The sequence below is a fragment of the Plasmodium cynomolgi genome, chromosome 12 (genome assembly GCF_000321355.1).
Source record: "Plasmodium cynomolgi strain B DNA, chromosome 12, whole genome shotgun sequence".
Taxonomy (NCBI): Eukaryota; Apicomplexa; class Aconoidasida; order Haemosporida; family Plasmodiidae; genus Plasmodium; species Plasmodium cynomolgi.
Genome location: NC_020405.1, coordinates 50,194 through 65,653, shown reverse-complemented (window position 1 = coordinate 65,653; position 15,460 = coordinate 50,194). Strand labels below are relative to the sequence as shown.

Below are 15,460 nucleotides of genomic sequence, written 5' to 3'. Positions count from 1 at the left end.
AACGCTATATGCTTACTTATTTTTACAATTCCTGTGTAAACACATGGAAGGTTTTACAATATTGTTTTATAAGGCGATGCTTCTTTTTCACTACGTTTGGCGCTGGCACGAGTGGGCGGCACGATGGTGGTGCGATTTTGTTCACATGTTATATGCGGACGAAAAAGAAGAACGCAATGGAACACTGCTTAAATTAAGAGGAAAAAAAAAAATGGATACAAATGTACATAAACATATTTTTGAAAATCCACTTTTCACACGCGAGATCCAACTGCACGTTTTAAAACCTTGTGCGACGATCGCGTGCGTAAATTACATTTCTTGCATTTTTTTAAAACACCATACGAGGAGTCAGCACGAAATGAAGTAGGCAATATTCCATGGGAATTCCCCCCCCCCCAAAAAAAAAACGAAAAGGGAAACACCTGGAGGAGGGTAGATCGCATGAGAAATAGCAGCAAATAAAAACAAACAAGAGAGTGGAAGCAGGACGCTCTCCTTGAGGAAAAGAAGAAAGATTTTTTTTCCTTTTAGCAAACGGTTCGCAGAAGTATAAGGCAGAGCAGAAGCCATATTATACATACAAGCGGTAACGAAGCTTACAACATTTCTGATAAGCAAACCCGTAATTCCAAAAATGGTAAGAAGAAGGAAATGAGTGTAAATAAGTCAGCAAACGTAAAGTCGTCGGCAGGGCCGAAGAATGGAGAGTTGGATGTGGATATCGCTCGGGAAGTAAAAGGCTCGCAAAAGTTCAGGTTCGTAATTGAACACATAGATTTCTGCCTTTTTTGTAAAAAGAAGAAAGAAAAAAATGAGGATAGCACTGACCGGGGAGGACTTAACCACTGCGGTGCGGATGGCGGAAAGGACGACAGCGAAGACGATGATGGTGTTGATGCGAAAGAGGGAGACGTTCGAATCGATCCCAAGTGGCTAAGCTTTATAGGCAAAACGTACGACCTTTTGAAGAAGAAAAGTTTCAACCCAAAGCATTTAAAAAGGTTAGAAAATGCCCAATACTTTGAAAAGGTATTATGGGCACATTATAACATATATGACAGGCTGTATCTTCTAAAAAACAACGAGGTTTTTTTTTGCATGGATGGTCCCCAAGTAAGTACAAACAAATTGTACGTAAAGCACTTACTATCGCTTATCGTTTTTATTTGCTATAAATATGAAGAGAAGGGGAAATACGAAATTTGGGATCAGATAATTTACAACAGAATAGACGAATTTGAAAAGTTGGTGGAAATCGAAAAGAAGAATTACACTCAAAAGGAAAACTACAAAATTGATGAGCGGTTTAATATGTACAAGGAATTCCTTGTACAAAAATTTCACAGCTTATTTTTTAATACCCTCAAATTGATTAATTATAACTTTGTTTTTAGTGAGCACATGCGAAATGGGAAGCTAAGGGGGGGAAGTACAGAGACGGAAGATATCGTAAGGACATGTAGGAGGCGTGTATTCAAATTAAACTTTTTGGAGAAATCCTTTGTCATACAGTTTTTTATAAATATTTATTCCAGTATAGACAAAAAATTTCTCTTCAAATTGTGCCTTGATCTGTGCAACCCCATCATTTGGAGCTGCGTAAATTACAGTTACTTAAACGCATTTCTGTTTCAGAAGAGTAAAGAAGCGAAGGTGTTGTATAATAATCTGCTAAAGGTTATGGAAAAAAAATATTTAAATGGGAGGAGTTACAACGTGCTGGGTGTGTATACGTGCAGTTGTGGTGTAGTTCACCAGGACGATGTGAAGAAGGAAGAGTATGACGAGGGCATCATTCTGTTTGTTAACAAAAATGAGTTTTTTTACAACTTGATAAATTACTTTTTAATCGTTTTGGACATCTTTGAGAGGGAGTCCGAAGAACAGGATGAGGTAGCCAGTGATTTTTCCATCTCCTCGATGAGTGACGCAGACAGTAAAAATGAAGAGCTAGACGAGTGCGAAAAGTATTTGGAAATGTTTAATGATGAGGAGGGTAATATTCCGAATGAGGAGAAGTCACCGTTAAGTAGTGAGAAGCTTGGAGATGCTTCCGCACTAGTAGGTGAAGGGGATATGAAAGAGATAGTCCCCTCGAATGACAACACGAAGGACGATATGGGTACTGACGCGAGCGATCAAGAGGGGAGTCTAACCGACAACTCGGTGGCCGACGAAGAAGAGGGCGTTACTACAAAGGGGCATTCAGCCAAACACGCAAAGAGGGTTGCAGCTGGTGGGGGGGAGATTGGCACCATAAATGGTACACGCGTTGGCAGTGGTGAGGACGTGCTCCACGACGAGGTGGTAGAGTTCCTCGAGTCTGTCGAAGCGTACGCAAAGTACATCTCCAGCGAGGACGAAAGGGATGGAAGTTATGTCAACCACAGCGAACATAAAAAGGAAGAAATACTACGCATGTTTTGGAAGTATGAAGGAAAGCTAAAGGGGAAAAATAAACACAGATACACACGTAAGGTTAGAAGAACTGGGCGGAAGCATACCTGGGAGGACAAAAAATTTCGCATTTTGTTTGTTGAAAAGTGCGTGGAATTTTTTATCGATCTTTTAAGTCAGCTTTACTCGAGAAGGATACTGTACATTCTCATAAAGCATTTTAATGTGTTAATTTATTGTAAAATTTCTAGTCTTAATAGGAAAAGGAAGTTCAAAGAACTGATAAAGCTGTTAAAATATTACGTCGAAATGTATATAAATAATTTTTCGGGGAAGCCATTAACTTATTTAGAAATAAGCAACGAGCATTACAAGAACTTTGAGTTTTTCCAAACCTTTTGCTACAAACATTTTAAGGAGCACACGGTGTTAAAAAATTACTACCTGAAGTCCGTTTTTTTGATGAACAAGAAGAGGGAGCTGCTGGAGAATTTGTCCAAACTGGAAGAGCGGGAGTTGCTTTTCCTGTGCGAGAAGTTGAAGTACTTGGTGCCTGGCAGGGAGACAGCCAAGAATGCTAATGGCATAGCTGGGACTGCAAATGGCATAGCTGAGACTGCTAATGATGAAGAGGGGGACAGCAAATTGCGGGGAAGCAAATGGAGCAGGGACAGCGGGGGTCTGTTCCCAAGTGTGCCCCTGTTTAGGAGAAAGAAGAAACTGTTCTACATAACTGTGCTAATCGAAAATTTGAGTTTTAAGAGCAACATCTTTGAGGAGATAGACAAGCAATGTGATTATCCAAACGAGAAGGACCTATTCGATAGTGTCCTGATAGATACGAAGGACGATATGAAAAAGAAGAGGAAAACCTTTCTCTACACCAAGCCGTTATTCAAACTGAATTTGCAATACCTATGCATTAACGACTATGTGTTTAGAATATACAATTTGTTTAAACTACAGAGTTATTACGACATTAGGAAAAACGTCCTAGAGTATGTCTACGAAACGAATCCAAAAAATAAAAAGGTGAATGAAAATACCGTGTGTAGATACGTCTTCGAAATTGACGAGTCGAGTGAGTCTAACAGGAACGATAATGAGATGAATGACGAAGGAGAGAAGAAACGAAGGAAGAGAAAACATGAGGAAGAGTTATTAGGGGAGAATCAAATAGATACACAGGATGGATTTTCATCGCATAAGAGTTGTAGCCACGCTTACAATGAATACCAGCTAAACTCCATAGTGCAGGATGTTAACAAAATTGAAAATACCTATTTTGCAAATGAACGAAGAATGAGCAATAAAATCGACTCATTCAAAATTGTAAATGTAGATAACAACAGTAAGAAAGTAACAGCAGAAATAGTGATAGACCTGAAGTACAAATACTACGAAAGAGTTAATAACGAGTGGAACATGATTAGACCGTGTGACATTTTATTTCTCGTTTGTGTAAAGAATTACACAAATCATTATAGGAATAAAATAAACGTGATTAATGATGGAGATTTGAAGAAGCTACTTGGAATTAATTACGTCAGAGGGTGTGAAGTGTTCAAGTATGCTAACTTTGTAGAAAACGGTGAAGATGAGGGAGATGCGGAGAAAAGCAGCTTGAAGAGAATCACTGTATACTTGGATTATCATCAGTATCAGAAGGATATTCTTAACGATCCAGAAATTTACAACTCATTCAATTTACTAGTGAGGAGGAAACAGAAGGAAAACAATTTCTTCTACATTTTGAACAACATCAAAACGTTAATTATGAATCCCGATGATGTGGTTATACCGTTTTGGGTGCATGATATATTTTTGGGTTACTGTGATGGTTCGCTCAAGTATTACCAGAAGTCGCTGCCGGGGAGGGCCAACGCGGAGGGGGATAGTGAATCTGGGGGGGTATCGGGAGGAGAGAGCCAATCGGAGGAGGAATCTGGAGAAGAAAGCCAATCGGAGGACGAATCGGGAGGAGAAAGCCAATCGGAGGACGAATCAGCAGAGAATGCATCGGAAGAAGACTCATCAGACGATGCAAACAGTGATAGTAAAAATAAATCGGGCAGACCCAGAGCGACGAAATTGTTGAAGAGCTCTCTGTCATGCAATCGAGAGAAGCTAAATTTTATAAGAAACCACATCGATGATATTAACTACTTGAACACGTTTATAAACATCTTACATGTGATAAAAACGACGAACGTTGCGTATCTTTGCATCGACTCGTCATACATGAATGTGTTTAGCGGTGGCGATAAAGGAGATGTGAAGAATCTACTGAATGAGTATATAGAGCCCCTATTTTTGAGCTACGTACCGATCAAATATGGAAACAAAAAAAAGTCACTTGAAAAGGATGTGCTGCAAAGGAATATCCTCGAAAGTTTGTATTATCACATTTGTGTAATTAATGGGTACGCCACAGATGAGATGGGATTTGTCTCCAATTTTGTGGAAAACATTAGAGTTGCGCATCGGTATGGGGATTATTGTATCTTCCAATTTGTGTTTAAGGCGAAAGAGTATTTCTTAATTTTGAACAGCTACCTGAGAAGGGGAAAAAGCGGGAGAGGACACGTGGGGCCGCTTATCAAGGGGGAGGGACAGAAGAAGGGAGAAGAGAAAGAAGGTGAAGAAGGCAATGAGGACGAAATGGACGAACCGGATGGAGAGGTTACCACAATTGGTGACCGAAAACAAGTGCAAACTTTATTTGATCAAAATGTGGAACGCTCCATAGGATATTTAAGACTAAAAGGGGACATTTACAGGATACCGAACAGGATTTACGACGACCAGGACTACCCGTTAGAGGGGTTGCTTGTTCACACGAAAAAGAGGAACAGCACAAATGTGGCTTTGGTGAAGAGGGTAGGCACCGAAAATGGGGATGACGAGACAAACGTGGTAGAAGCAGCAAGTGGAGGCGAGGCGAAGAAAAGGATGTACTACACAGAAAGGCAAATCGAATGTATAAAGAGCGGGCTGTATGAAGGAATAACCATCATCGAGGGAGTTCCAGGCAGCGGAAAAACCAGCATACTAAACAAGATAATTAATATACTCTTTAACAACAAAACGAAGGAAAAAATTCTCATATGTACACACAGTAATAGTTGCCTGAACTACATTTTTAACTTACTGGTTAAGGAAAATTTGATTCACCAAAAATATCTGTGCAGAGTAGGTATGGGAGAATTGGATATTGAAAATTTAAGAGCCGAGTACGAAGAAGTGGAAAGGAACTTAGCCAGAAATGATATTGGTAGGGGAAATGAGAGCAGCATGGTGAACAAAGCAGGGAACGATTTTTTTGATGAAGACGATAATTTTAATTTTTCGAAATATGGAAGAATCAATTATATGATCGACTTAAGACAAAAACTATTGAACGAAGTAAATCTGTTATCCGAATCGAGTAGCAGTCAGAAGATATATCACTGCTTGTCGGCTACCCAGTATTATGAGAATCATGTGAAAAAACGTATTTCAAATTTTTTTAAGTTTATTGAAATTTATAGAAAAAACGGAAATGAGGAGGATTTTTTCAAATCGTGCATCACAGCATCGGTTGACGATTATGACGTATATAACTTATTTTTGTGCCCAAAGATGTACGTGGAAGGACGTGAAAATGTGGAGAATTTAATCTGGGGAGGGGGGAAGGAAACAACACGGTGTACTTCCAAGGAGATGGAAAAGCTACACATACTGGACGAAGACAAAGAGTGCTTTTATTTAATTCACCCAGAAGATCAATTGGGTAGTTTGCAGCTGAGCGTTTATAGTGTTCTTTTCCCGTTTAAGAAGTACCTAAATTTGAAGTTGCATAAAGTAGGCATCGATGAGTATTTGGAGTATAGGGGCGGTTTCCTCGAGAGGGAGAAAAGCGCAGGGGGGAGGGTAATGGAAGAAGTGGAAGGAGTGGAAAAAGTGGACGAGGTGGAAGAAGTGCAAAAAGTGGAAGCAAAAGCCGAACAAGAAAAAGGGACAAACGATGAATTGTTAGCCCAATCGGGGGATATCCCCACCCAGCGCAGCATCTTCAACGGAGATGTAACCGGCATGACGTTCAAAAACGACGAGGACGATTTATACGTGAGCAAATACTATTTAGCAAAGTTGATAAAAAATTTCGAACATCTGAATGACTGTAGAGCATTCGAGGTGTTAAAGAACCAGCGAGAAAGAGGAATGTACATCATAGCGAAGCTGGCCAGGGTCATCGCAATGACGTGTACACATGCAAGCATAAACAGAAGCAAAATAGCGAAACTACAGTTTTACTTTGACAATATTATTATCGATGAGTGCACCCAAATTACGGAAAATGACACGTTTTTACCCCTCCTTCTGCAAGAAAATAGATACTATAAGAGCAAGTTAAAAAGAATAATTTTCGTTGGGGATTCTAACCAGCTACCACCCATTATAAAAAATAAATATATAAAAAATTTTGCAAACTATGAACAGTCCTTGTATAAAAGATTTTTAAGACTAGAATTGCCATCCATTTATTTGAATGAACAGGGACGTATGAGAAATGAGATTTGTAACATATATAAATATTTTTACAGTAAGTACAATATCCAAATAGCCAATCTGGAATGCATTAATAGTGACAAATTTTCGAAGAATTTCAATCCAGGATTTACTTATACGTATCAGTTTATACACGTCGAGTCGGAGGAGTACGCACCGGTGCCTTATTTTTACCAAAATTTGTTAGAAGCAGAAATGGCTGTTGCTATTTTTATGTACATGCGACTGTTAGGATATGCCAATGAAGTAATCACCATTTTGACCACTTACAATGGGCAGAAAGAACTCATACTAGATATTTTAAAAAAAAAATGCCTATACAATAAGTTAATCGGAATGCCAAAAAAAGTCACCACAGTGGACAAATATCAGGGAAAACAAAACGACTATGTAATTATTTCGCTCGTTCGGTCTAGAAGTATTGGTTATATGAAAAATATTAAAAGACTTATTGTTGCGTTTTCACGTGCAAGATTTGGTTTATACGTAGTTGGAAATTATAATTTGTATAAGAAAAATTACGAATTTAAGAAGCCGCTATATTTTTTTAGGAAGAACAGATTGGAGTTGTCCTTGCAAATGAACGAGCAGTTCGATACAGCCCAACGGGGGGATAGCTCCCCTACAGTCATCATAAAAGATTTGAATCACTTTTACTCAATTATATATTCCCTGGCGAATGCCCACCTGCAGCACGGTTGTGCGTAGGGAGGGACGGCACTCGGAAGGAGCGTATACATGCACATGTGCTTACGGATTTGCGTGTGTTTAGTGAAGACACACTTGTACTCTTTCACACGTTTGTGCTAACCTGCCAGGGAGAGGAGGGGATTCCATTTTAGAGTAAATAAAATCAGTGGAAGATTATCCGGAGAAGGAATTTCATTTCCAAGCCCTTTTAAAATTATTAACACATTTTTGTTTACCTGTGAAATGCTTTTTACTCGTGTTTACCCCCTTTTTTTTTTTTTTTTTTTTAAATTTTATTTTGTTCAACGATTTATGGTTCGGTACAACATGTTTTGCCTGTCCCCGTCCTAATTTTAAGATGTGTAGATAGTTAACAAATGTTTTTGTCTTGTAACATTTTGTATCACAGACAATTCGTTGTTCTTTCGAATGTGCGGAGGTACGAGGAAGAGGTGAATTAATTCAGCCCTGTTGCTACACTTGGTGTGTATTTAATTTTTTCCCTCAGGAATTTTTCATTTTGTTAACATGATGGTAGATAGGCCTTTCTTTGATTTTTTGTCCCTACGTATATTTACGCGTTCCCATTTTGAGATTTCCTTTAAAACAACTTTTTTTTTTTCTGTAAAAATGTTCGCGAAATAGCATTTTTGCAAAGCAAACCGTTTCAACAGAATTTGCGTGGTATTTAGCAAACGCGTGGAACTGTGAGGTCAACTTTTTTTTCATTATTTATAGAAAAGGGTAAAGTAAAATAACTGCTTAAGAGCGAATTTGTGCTTATTACGTTGCAAATAATAAGAGGAAAAAAAAAAAAAAATAAATAAGAAAAAAGCGCGGGGAAAAGGAATGTACACAAATATGATACCACAAATTGTGTAGCAATATATACCATAAAAAAAAAAGTTAACCCTTTAAGCTTACTTTTTTTTTGTTTTTTCTTCCCCTCAATTTTAAATGTTCCATTTATCGGAAGATGGAAATTGCTTTTGACGAAGAAGGAAATAACGCAAATGGAAAGATCAATAGAAGCCCATCTAACTGTGCTAACGTTTCGGGGGTATCTTCCGAGTCGGTTTTTGGTGCAAGGAAAAGTAGCGACGATCGTGATGATGATCACGGCGATGGTTACCACCATGGTGATATTGCATATGACCGCCCCGTAGGGGGCTCTCCTCACGCTGCCGCTAGCGAAGGTGTAAGCTTCTACGATGCGGAAAGTGTAAATGGGGCAAAAGGACATTCAGAGAGGAAATTCAACAGTGAGGAGGAACACTCGGAGGAGCACTCGGAAGAACACTCGGAGGATCTGCTAAAAGGGAATATTAATGAAGGGGGGTTGCTACCTCGAGACGAAATGTACAATTCCTACACGGATGACGAGTTGGAAAAGTTTTTTGAGGATGAAGAAAATGAAGTGGACGGAATGAACAACAAATCTGCGCATTTAATGCAGGGAGACCGCTTAGGAGTAGACAATTCTGCTTCGATAAAAGGTGGGGCATGGCTGCCAAGAGGGGACGATAACGATCTGCTCAAAAAAGTCGATAGCAATTTTTTAATGGAAGAAGAATACGAAAATTTTTACAGTAACCAGGATTTTTCCCCCTCGATACATGGCGAAGAGGGCGGAATGAAACCATTTGATGAACATAAAGAGGAAGAGTCAGACAGCTCCTCCCACAATGACACCGTTATCAATAAAAGTTTCGAGCGACATTTTACGTTGGGGACTAAGAAGCTGACGTTAAATACGGACGTCACAGACCCCAAGGATTTGGGAAACGGACCGAATGATGATTTGTCCTTTATGAGCAACTCGTCGCACAGTGCTGCGAGATCGAATTTGGTAGAGGAGGAGAAAAAGGGGGAGTCAGGTGGGAGTAACTCTGCGAGGGGAGATATCGAAAGCTCGAAGGGAGGCAATATTGGCGATGTTGGGGAGGGTGAAGGTGACCCTGGGGGGAAAAACCAAAACGCAACGGTGAAAGAAGAAAAAATAAAGCGCGAAGACGCAGGCATTAACTCCGTCGAAGGGGAGACATCAAAAAATGAAATTTCTCAGGGGGACGAGTTAAATAGTCCACAAAAGGATGACATCAAAAGCACGAATGAAGATAAGGTGAAGGAAGAAAGGCCCAATTTGTGTGATGATAAAAAAGAAGATGAAGAAAAAGACGATGTGGAAAGTGAAAAGTTGAACAATCTGGACAGTCTACACTATTTTGAAAATAAAGAATCTCAAGAGAGTGCAAATAATTCGAAATTTTTATTTAAGAAAAAAAAAATCCATGAAGATCAAAGCACCCCCTTGTGGTATAAACACAAAAGGCACTTTTTTATTTTCACCTATTCAGGGAAACCAGTCTTTACAAATATGGTAATGAAGAAAATTTGACAAGTTTTTATGGGACTCTGTTAGCAATTATATCAAAAATTGAGTCATTTTCCTTTTCAGATTTTTGTACAGATACAAAGACAAATAAAAGGTGCACAGGAATGTACACAAAAAATTCTTTAAAATGTATTATGAGTAAAAATACCAAGGTGGTTTATTTGGACAAGGAAGTTTTATGTTTAGTATGCATTTCTAAGGCTAATGAAAGTACGAACTACATTTTGCAGATTTTAAATTATATGTATTTTCAAATTATATCTTTATTAACCAAAAGCATTGAAAATTTTTTTCAAATAAAACCGTCATTTGACATAAGATATTTGTTGGACGGCGCTGATGTCCTCATGTGCAATTTAATATCTTCATGTTCAAGAAATATGTATTCCATTTTTGATGGTTTTGAGCCCTTGCCATTAAAACAGGATTATCGGAACAAAATTCACAATTTGATTTCTTCCTTCAAAATTAACAACGTCCTGTTGTCCTTCTTAATTGTGCATGATAAAATTATAGGTATATCTGTATCGAAGTATGCTATCCACTCGATGGACGTGATAATCCTCATCAATATGATAACGTCTATGAAGTCCTTTAAGAATGCCGAATCGTGGACGCCCATTTGTTTGCCTATTTATAACCCAAAGTATTAAAGAGAGAAAAAAAAATTGAAAAACGCGTTACGTGGCATTTGTGCGTAGAGGTGAATATCGCCGCGGTGAAGCGGTGGATAAAAAAATAAAAAATAAATAAAATAAAATAAAAATAAAACTGATTGCAAAAGTGCGTGAAAATAAGGAAAGGAAAATTTCCCCGCTGAATTCATTCATTTCGTATTTTTCCTCCCCTTTCTGAATTTATTCACTTCGGATTTTCCCCCCCTTTCAGCCTTTTCCTGTATGCCTACATCAACTACATTAGGAAAAAAATCTGCTGCGTGTACATCTGCTCGCATGCGTCGTCCCGAGACTTTTTCCACCTCTCCAGACACACCTCCATGATTGAAACGGTTACTGAAAGATGAAACAAAAACGATAAAAGTTGCATACATAAAGTGTTAAAGGAAAAAAAAAGAGCACGGTGAACGCTCGGCAGTGTGTATAATACGCGCGTTTTGTGATATGCGTGCCGTTTAGTAAATTTTACGCGGTTGTGCATAACGCACATTTGAGCTTGCATGCGTACATATGATCCCCTCCCCCCCTTCTCCCTTCCCTTCCCGTCCCTTTTGGCTCTCCCCAGATGCTAATCAGCTCAGGTTGCTACGACGAAATTGTGAAAGCGTCAGACAACTCCCCATTTGCTCTCCCAGAAATCCCGGGAATCGACATCATTCACGTGTGCTACTACATCCCATACCTAAAGCAGTATTATAGCTCCAAAATTAACCTCGATAAGGTGAAAAGAATTTTCAGAGTGTACCAAAAGTGCGACGACATATTAAGAGATTCCAAATTACCTGCTCAAATATACCTGGAGGCGGAGTATGAAAAATTCTACTGCATCAAAACGAATCTCTATCACTTATATTTGTCCGTCCCGTTTCATGTCGAGGTGAACGATGATAATATCAATGAAATTTTAAAAGTTATAGCGGCGCACCATAAGGAAATATTTATTAACAACATAAAGCAGATTACTTCATAATTTGGGATTTCGCAACACAAGGCATTTCGCATAATGGGAAGTGTGGCATAGTTGTTTGCTAGACCCATTAGGAATGCACCCCAAAGATATCGTTTTTGGTGTATTACTTTCTATCTTTTTGTGAAGAATGAATTGTTCCCATGTTTGAATTGATTCGAGTGTTTCAAATTGCTATGCATCGCTTCGAATTTTTTTTTTCAAGTTTGATTTTTTATTAAATGCGCAGCTGTGGAACTGATCAGCTGCACAGTTGGGCGGGTGTCCCTTTTTGCAACCACCCCGGCTCAACCCGTTCGTTTGGTTATTCTCTTTTTGTTTTACCCAACGGTCCTGATTCACGAGAATCAGTATTATATCCCCCTTTTAACATAATTTTTTTTACCCATTTTGTTTTAAAATTATGATGATCCGCGGTTAAAGGTGCATGTAACGAATGAACATGTCAGAGTGAGGATAAGTCCAGCGGGTGTTTTTTTATTTATTTATTTTTTTGTGCAAAGATGTGTGTAGGGGATACACCGTAGAGTGGTATATCACACGTTTACATCTTTACCTGCTGGGGGGTGAAACAATGCCAATTTTGTTGACCTTTTTTTTTTTTTTTTTCCTGCCAAGTGCGTAGCTGCCAAGGCTGCAGTAAATTCATGTAAGGTTGTACTAAAAACCTATTGTTAAGAGAATCAAATTGGGTAAATAGTTTTGGTTGGGAAATAATGAGAAATATAACATGTAAATTATCATTAGACAAAATAATGGAATTATGATACACACAAAAAATAAAAGAGAAACTAAAATTTAATTTCTTTTCACACATGTACAAATAAAGTACACGGAGGTGAGCAAATACTAATTGGTAGGTTAATGGAAACAAATTTTAAGGCTTAGTATATGTAGATACAGAAGGATGTACAGATGCGATATGTATGTACAACTCCTGGTGCAACTACGTAGGGTGCAGCAGGGATGCGCGGTGGAGAGGGTGTCTACTCCAATTATTATACATCTGCGCATCGGTGTGCAATATATAAAAGGTACATATTTACATAGGAACATAAATAGATACACTCACATTTATGTACATATTTAAATGGCGCACCTCCGGATGGACTAATAAAACCAGTCATCCTTGAACTCCCTAATTAAACGGACATAAAAAAGAATAGCCTTTTTATTGCGCTCCTTTTCGCCGGGAGTGAGCTTCGAAACGTCCTTCAGGGTAGTCATCTCTTCATTGAGGCCCATTAAAATTTTAATCATAATTTTAATTTTGTTCATTTGCCTTTTTAGACGAAATAAAGAATTAGATATGTTTTGATTACCACCCAGGATGTTAAAATGGAAATTACTGTTGTCCTTAATTTTGATATAGTCCTTCACCAATTTGTCATATTTTTTTCTTGGAATGATGAGGATGTTTTCATCTCTTCGAAGAGGAAATAGGTCTATCACTTTCTTAAAAAGTGGTTGATATCTGTAGGAAGTTTTTTTAAGCTGTTCCACAAAGTTTGCATAATCTTTGACGATCCGTTTGATTAATATTTGGTAAGCAATTAGATTGAAGGCTTCTACGAGGTGTTTATTTTGGTAAATGTCGTAAAGTTTTTTTTCCAGAGATCGAACTTTTTTATCATCTACATTGAAATCAAATTTATTTTTTACAAAAATTTTAAATTTGATTTCTGCAATGTTGATGTCATTTTTTTCTATCATAAATAAGTTATAACTATTGGACATAATTTTACTTTCTTCTAAGTCTTCACTTTTTTCTTCTATAGATTTTATAATGTCATGATTTCTAAATTTTTCTATATTAAATAAATAAAGAAAGAATGCTATGAGAGATTTTAGGTCTCCATTTAGGTGTTTATTTAGTTTTACAAAGAGTGCATGTACATTGTAGTCAATGGTGTGATTTAGTATGCTAAGCATATCTTGGAGTAACGAATCTATTGGCTTAATATCTATCCGGAAATTGGCGTTTGATTTTTCCATTTGCTCTACATATTTATGATACAGATTAACGTGTAAATTATCTTCTAGGATTATCATAGCATTACTTTGGAACATAACTGCAAAGGCATTGGCATCACGGTAATACTTGAGAGGAAATCTATGTAAAGTTGAATTCAAATATTTTGCAATGTCTTCTTCTACTTTGGAAATTTCAATAGCAAGGTCAATGTAAACACGTTCAATGTCACTAATGAGGGAGTAATTTTCAAATGTTGAATATTCTTGCTCTAAATCTATATTTAATTCTAATTTCGTAAAAGCGAGGAAGTGATGTAAATTTTTGTTATTAAATAGTAAATTTCCTTCGTCATTAATTCTCAGGTTCATATCTATTCCTGTTATTTTTTCCAATTCTTGCTGATTATGTGCACTTGTCTTTTTAAAGAAATTTTTTATGTGATGTCTGACCACATGGAGAATGGCTTCAAAATCCTCGTTTATATCATCTTGCAATTTTTTTAGAAAAGCTTGTGTAGAAAGATATAACTTTTTTTCCATTTCTAGACATTCTCCATAATTTGAAAAGAAGAGCTCATCTATTAATTTAACGAACAAATTTCTCAAGTCATCATGTTTGTCTCCATCGTAACATTGGCCCCCAATGGATATTTCTCCTCGATTAATTCTATGCTCCACTTCTTTTATTGTAGCACCGGAATCGTTTACGATGTTATCATCTTTAACGTACCAGTCATCGGATAAGTTTCTGTGCCATTGTATTTGTTTAAGAGCTTCTTCACTGTATCTGGAGAGAAGGGACGTTAAAAGGGGAAGGGGTGAGTGTGTCATGGGACCCTTTTAATGGTGGAAGTGCAGGGGAACGCTTAAATGGATGCAAACCGGTATATGCAAAAATGCACATAAGTGAGTGAGACGCTGTTTTATATTGTGTGTGGACAGAAGTAGTACTTTTTTATGTCAAGGTATGGGTTGATTCCTTGGTAGATAGCATTTGCTGCTTTATTCTGCAAAGGTTTATGGGGGGGAAAAAAAAGGGGGGGGAAGAAATATGTGGTAAAGATAGGCAACTGAGGGGGTGTTGGTTTTCATTACATAATTTTTTTTTGCGAATCATTTGGATGTCCATTTCGTTGCACATTTGCCGCTCATTGGCGTCCATTTTGTCATTTTTGTTTCTCTATATTTTGCCACCATTTTCGTTGCGTACCACCAATAACTTAAGGTAATAGAGCACATATACGTAGGTTTTCATTTGAATTGTCCTCAATAGTATAGTCTTATTCGTGGTTACTTAAAATTAAAAACTAGTGAGCAAAAAAAAAAAAGAGAGAAAAAGCTTGCATTGCTTTTTTATTTTTTTACTCTTATTTGTATAACATTTTCAGCATCAGTATGTTCTTAGGCCTCTGTTTTTGTTCCTNAGAAGTGAATGAGGAAAATTTAGGTTTTCATGATATATAACAAAACTGAGGAAGGTAAATTTTACAAAATTTTTAAATTCTAAATTTGGTTTTCTTTTTTTGAATTCTTTCTAATTCTAATCAATTTTGTAGCAAATTTTTTTCTAAATTTTGTTACAAATATTCTTCTAACTTGTTTATAATTTTGTTCTATATAATTTTTTCAAATTAATTTTTTTATTGATTTTTCTTCAGTTCTGTGCTTGTTTATAAATGGCCATTTTATATATAATTTAAAATAAAAACAAAAACCAGTTTATTAAATCATTTAAATACCTTTTTTTTTTCTATAATATTATTATATACAAATATATGGGGGTTCGACTTCAATAGAACACAACGG

General features: G+C 37.2%; 3 protein-coding genes across 3 annotated transcripts; 2 read left to right on the top strand and 1 right to left on the bottom strand.

Moving 5' to 3' along the window:
• Nucleotides 1-548: 548 nt before the first annotated feature.
• Nucleotides 549-7,659, top strand: PCYB_121100 (hypothetical protein; the record flags this gene model as incomplete). Its single annotated transcript, XM_004223441.1, has 1 exon — nucleotides 549-7,659. A coding segment is annotated over one exon (7,110 nt), but the record flags the coding sequence as incomplete, so codon positions are not given.
• Nucleotides 7,660-8,617: 958 nt separating this feature from the next.
• PCYB_121090 (hypothetical protein) lies at nucleotides 8,618-11,683 on the top strand (the record flags this gene model as incomplete). Its single annotated transcript, XM_004223440.1, has 4 exons — nucleotides 8,618-8,780; nucleotides 8,838-10,682; nucleotides 10,925-11,045; nucleotides 11,279-11,683. The coding sequence occupies 2 exons, from the start codon at nucleotides 8,618-8,620 to the stop codon at nucleotides 10,037-10,039; spliced, it is 1,365 nt and encodes a 454-aa protein (XP_004223488.1). The 3' UTR covers nucleotides 10,040-10,682; nucleotides 10,925-11,045; nucleotides 11,279-11,683.
• A 1,107-nt stretch (nucleotides 11,684-12,790) lies between these two features.
• Nucleotides 12,791-14,909, bottom strand: PCYB_121080 (hypothetical protein; the record flags this gene model as incomplete). The annotated part of the gene is made up of 3 exons (XM_004223439.1): nucleotides 12,791-14,441; nucleotides 14,606-14,661; nucleotides 14,865-14,909. The coding sequence occupies 3 exons, from the start codon at nucleotides 14,907-14,909 to the stop codon at nucleotides 12,791-12,793; spliced, it is 1,752 nt and encodes a 583-aa protein (XP_004223487.1).
• Nucleotides 14,910-15,460: the final 551 nt, after the last annotated feature.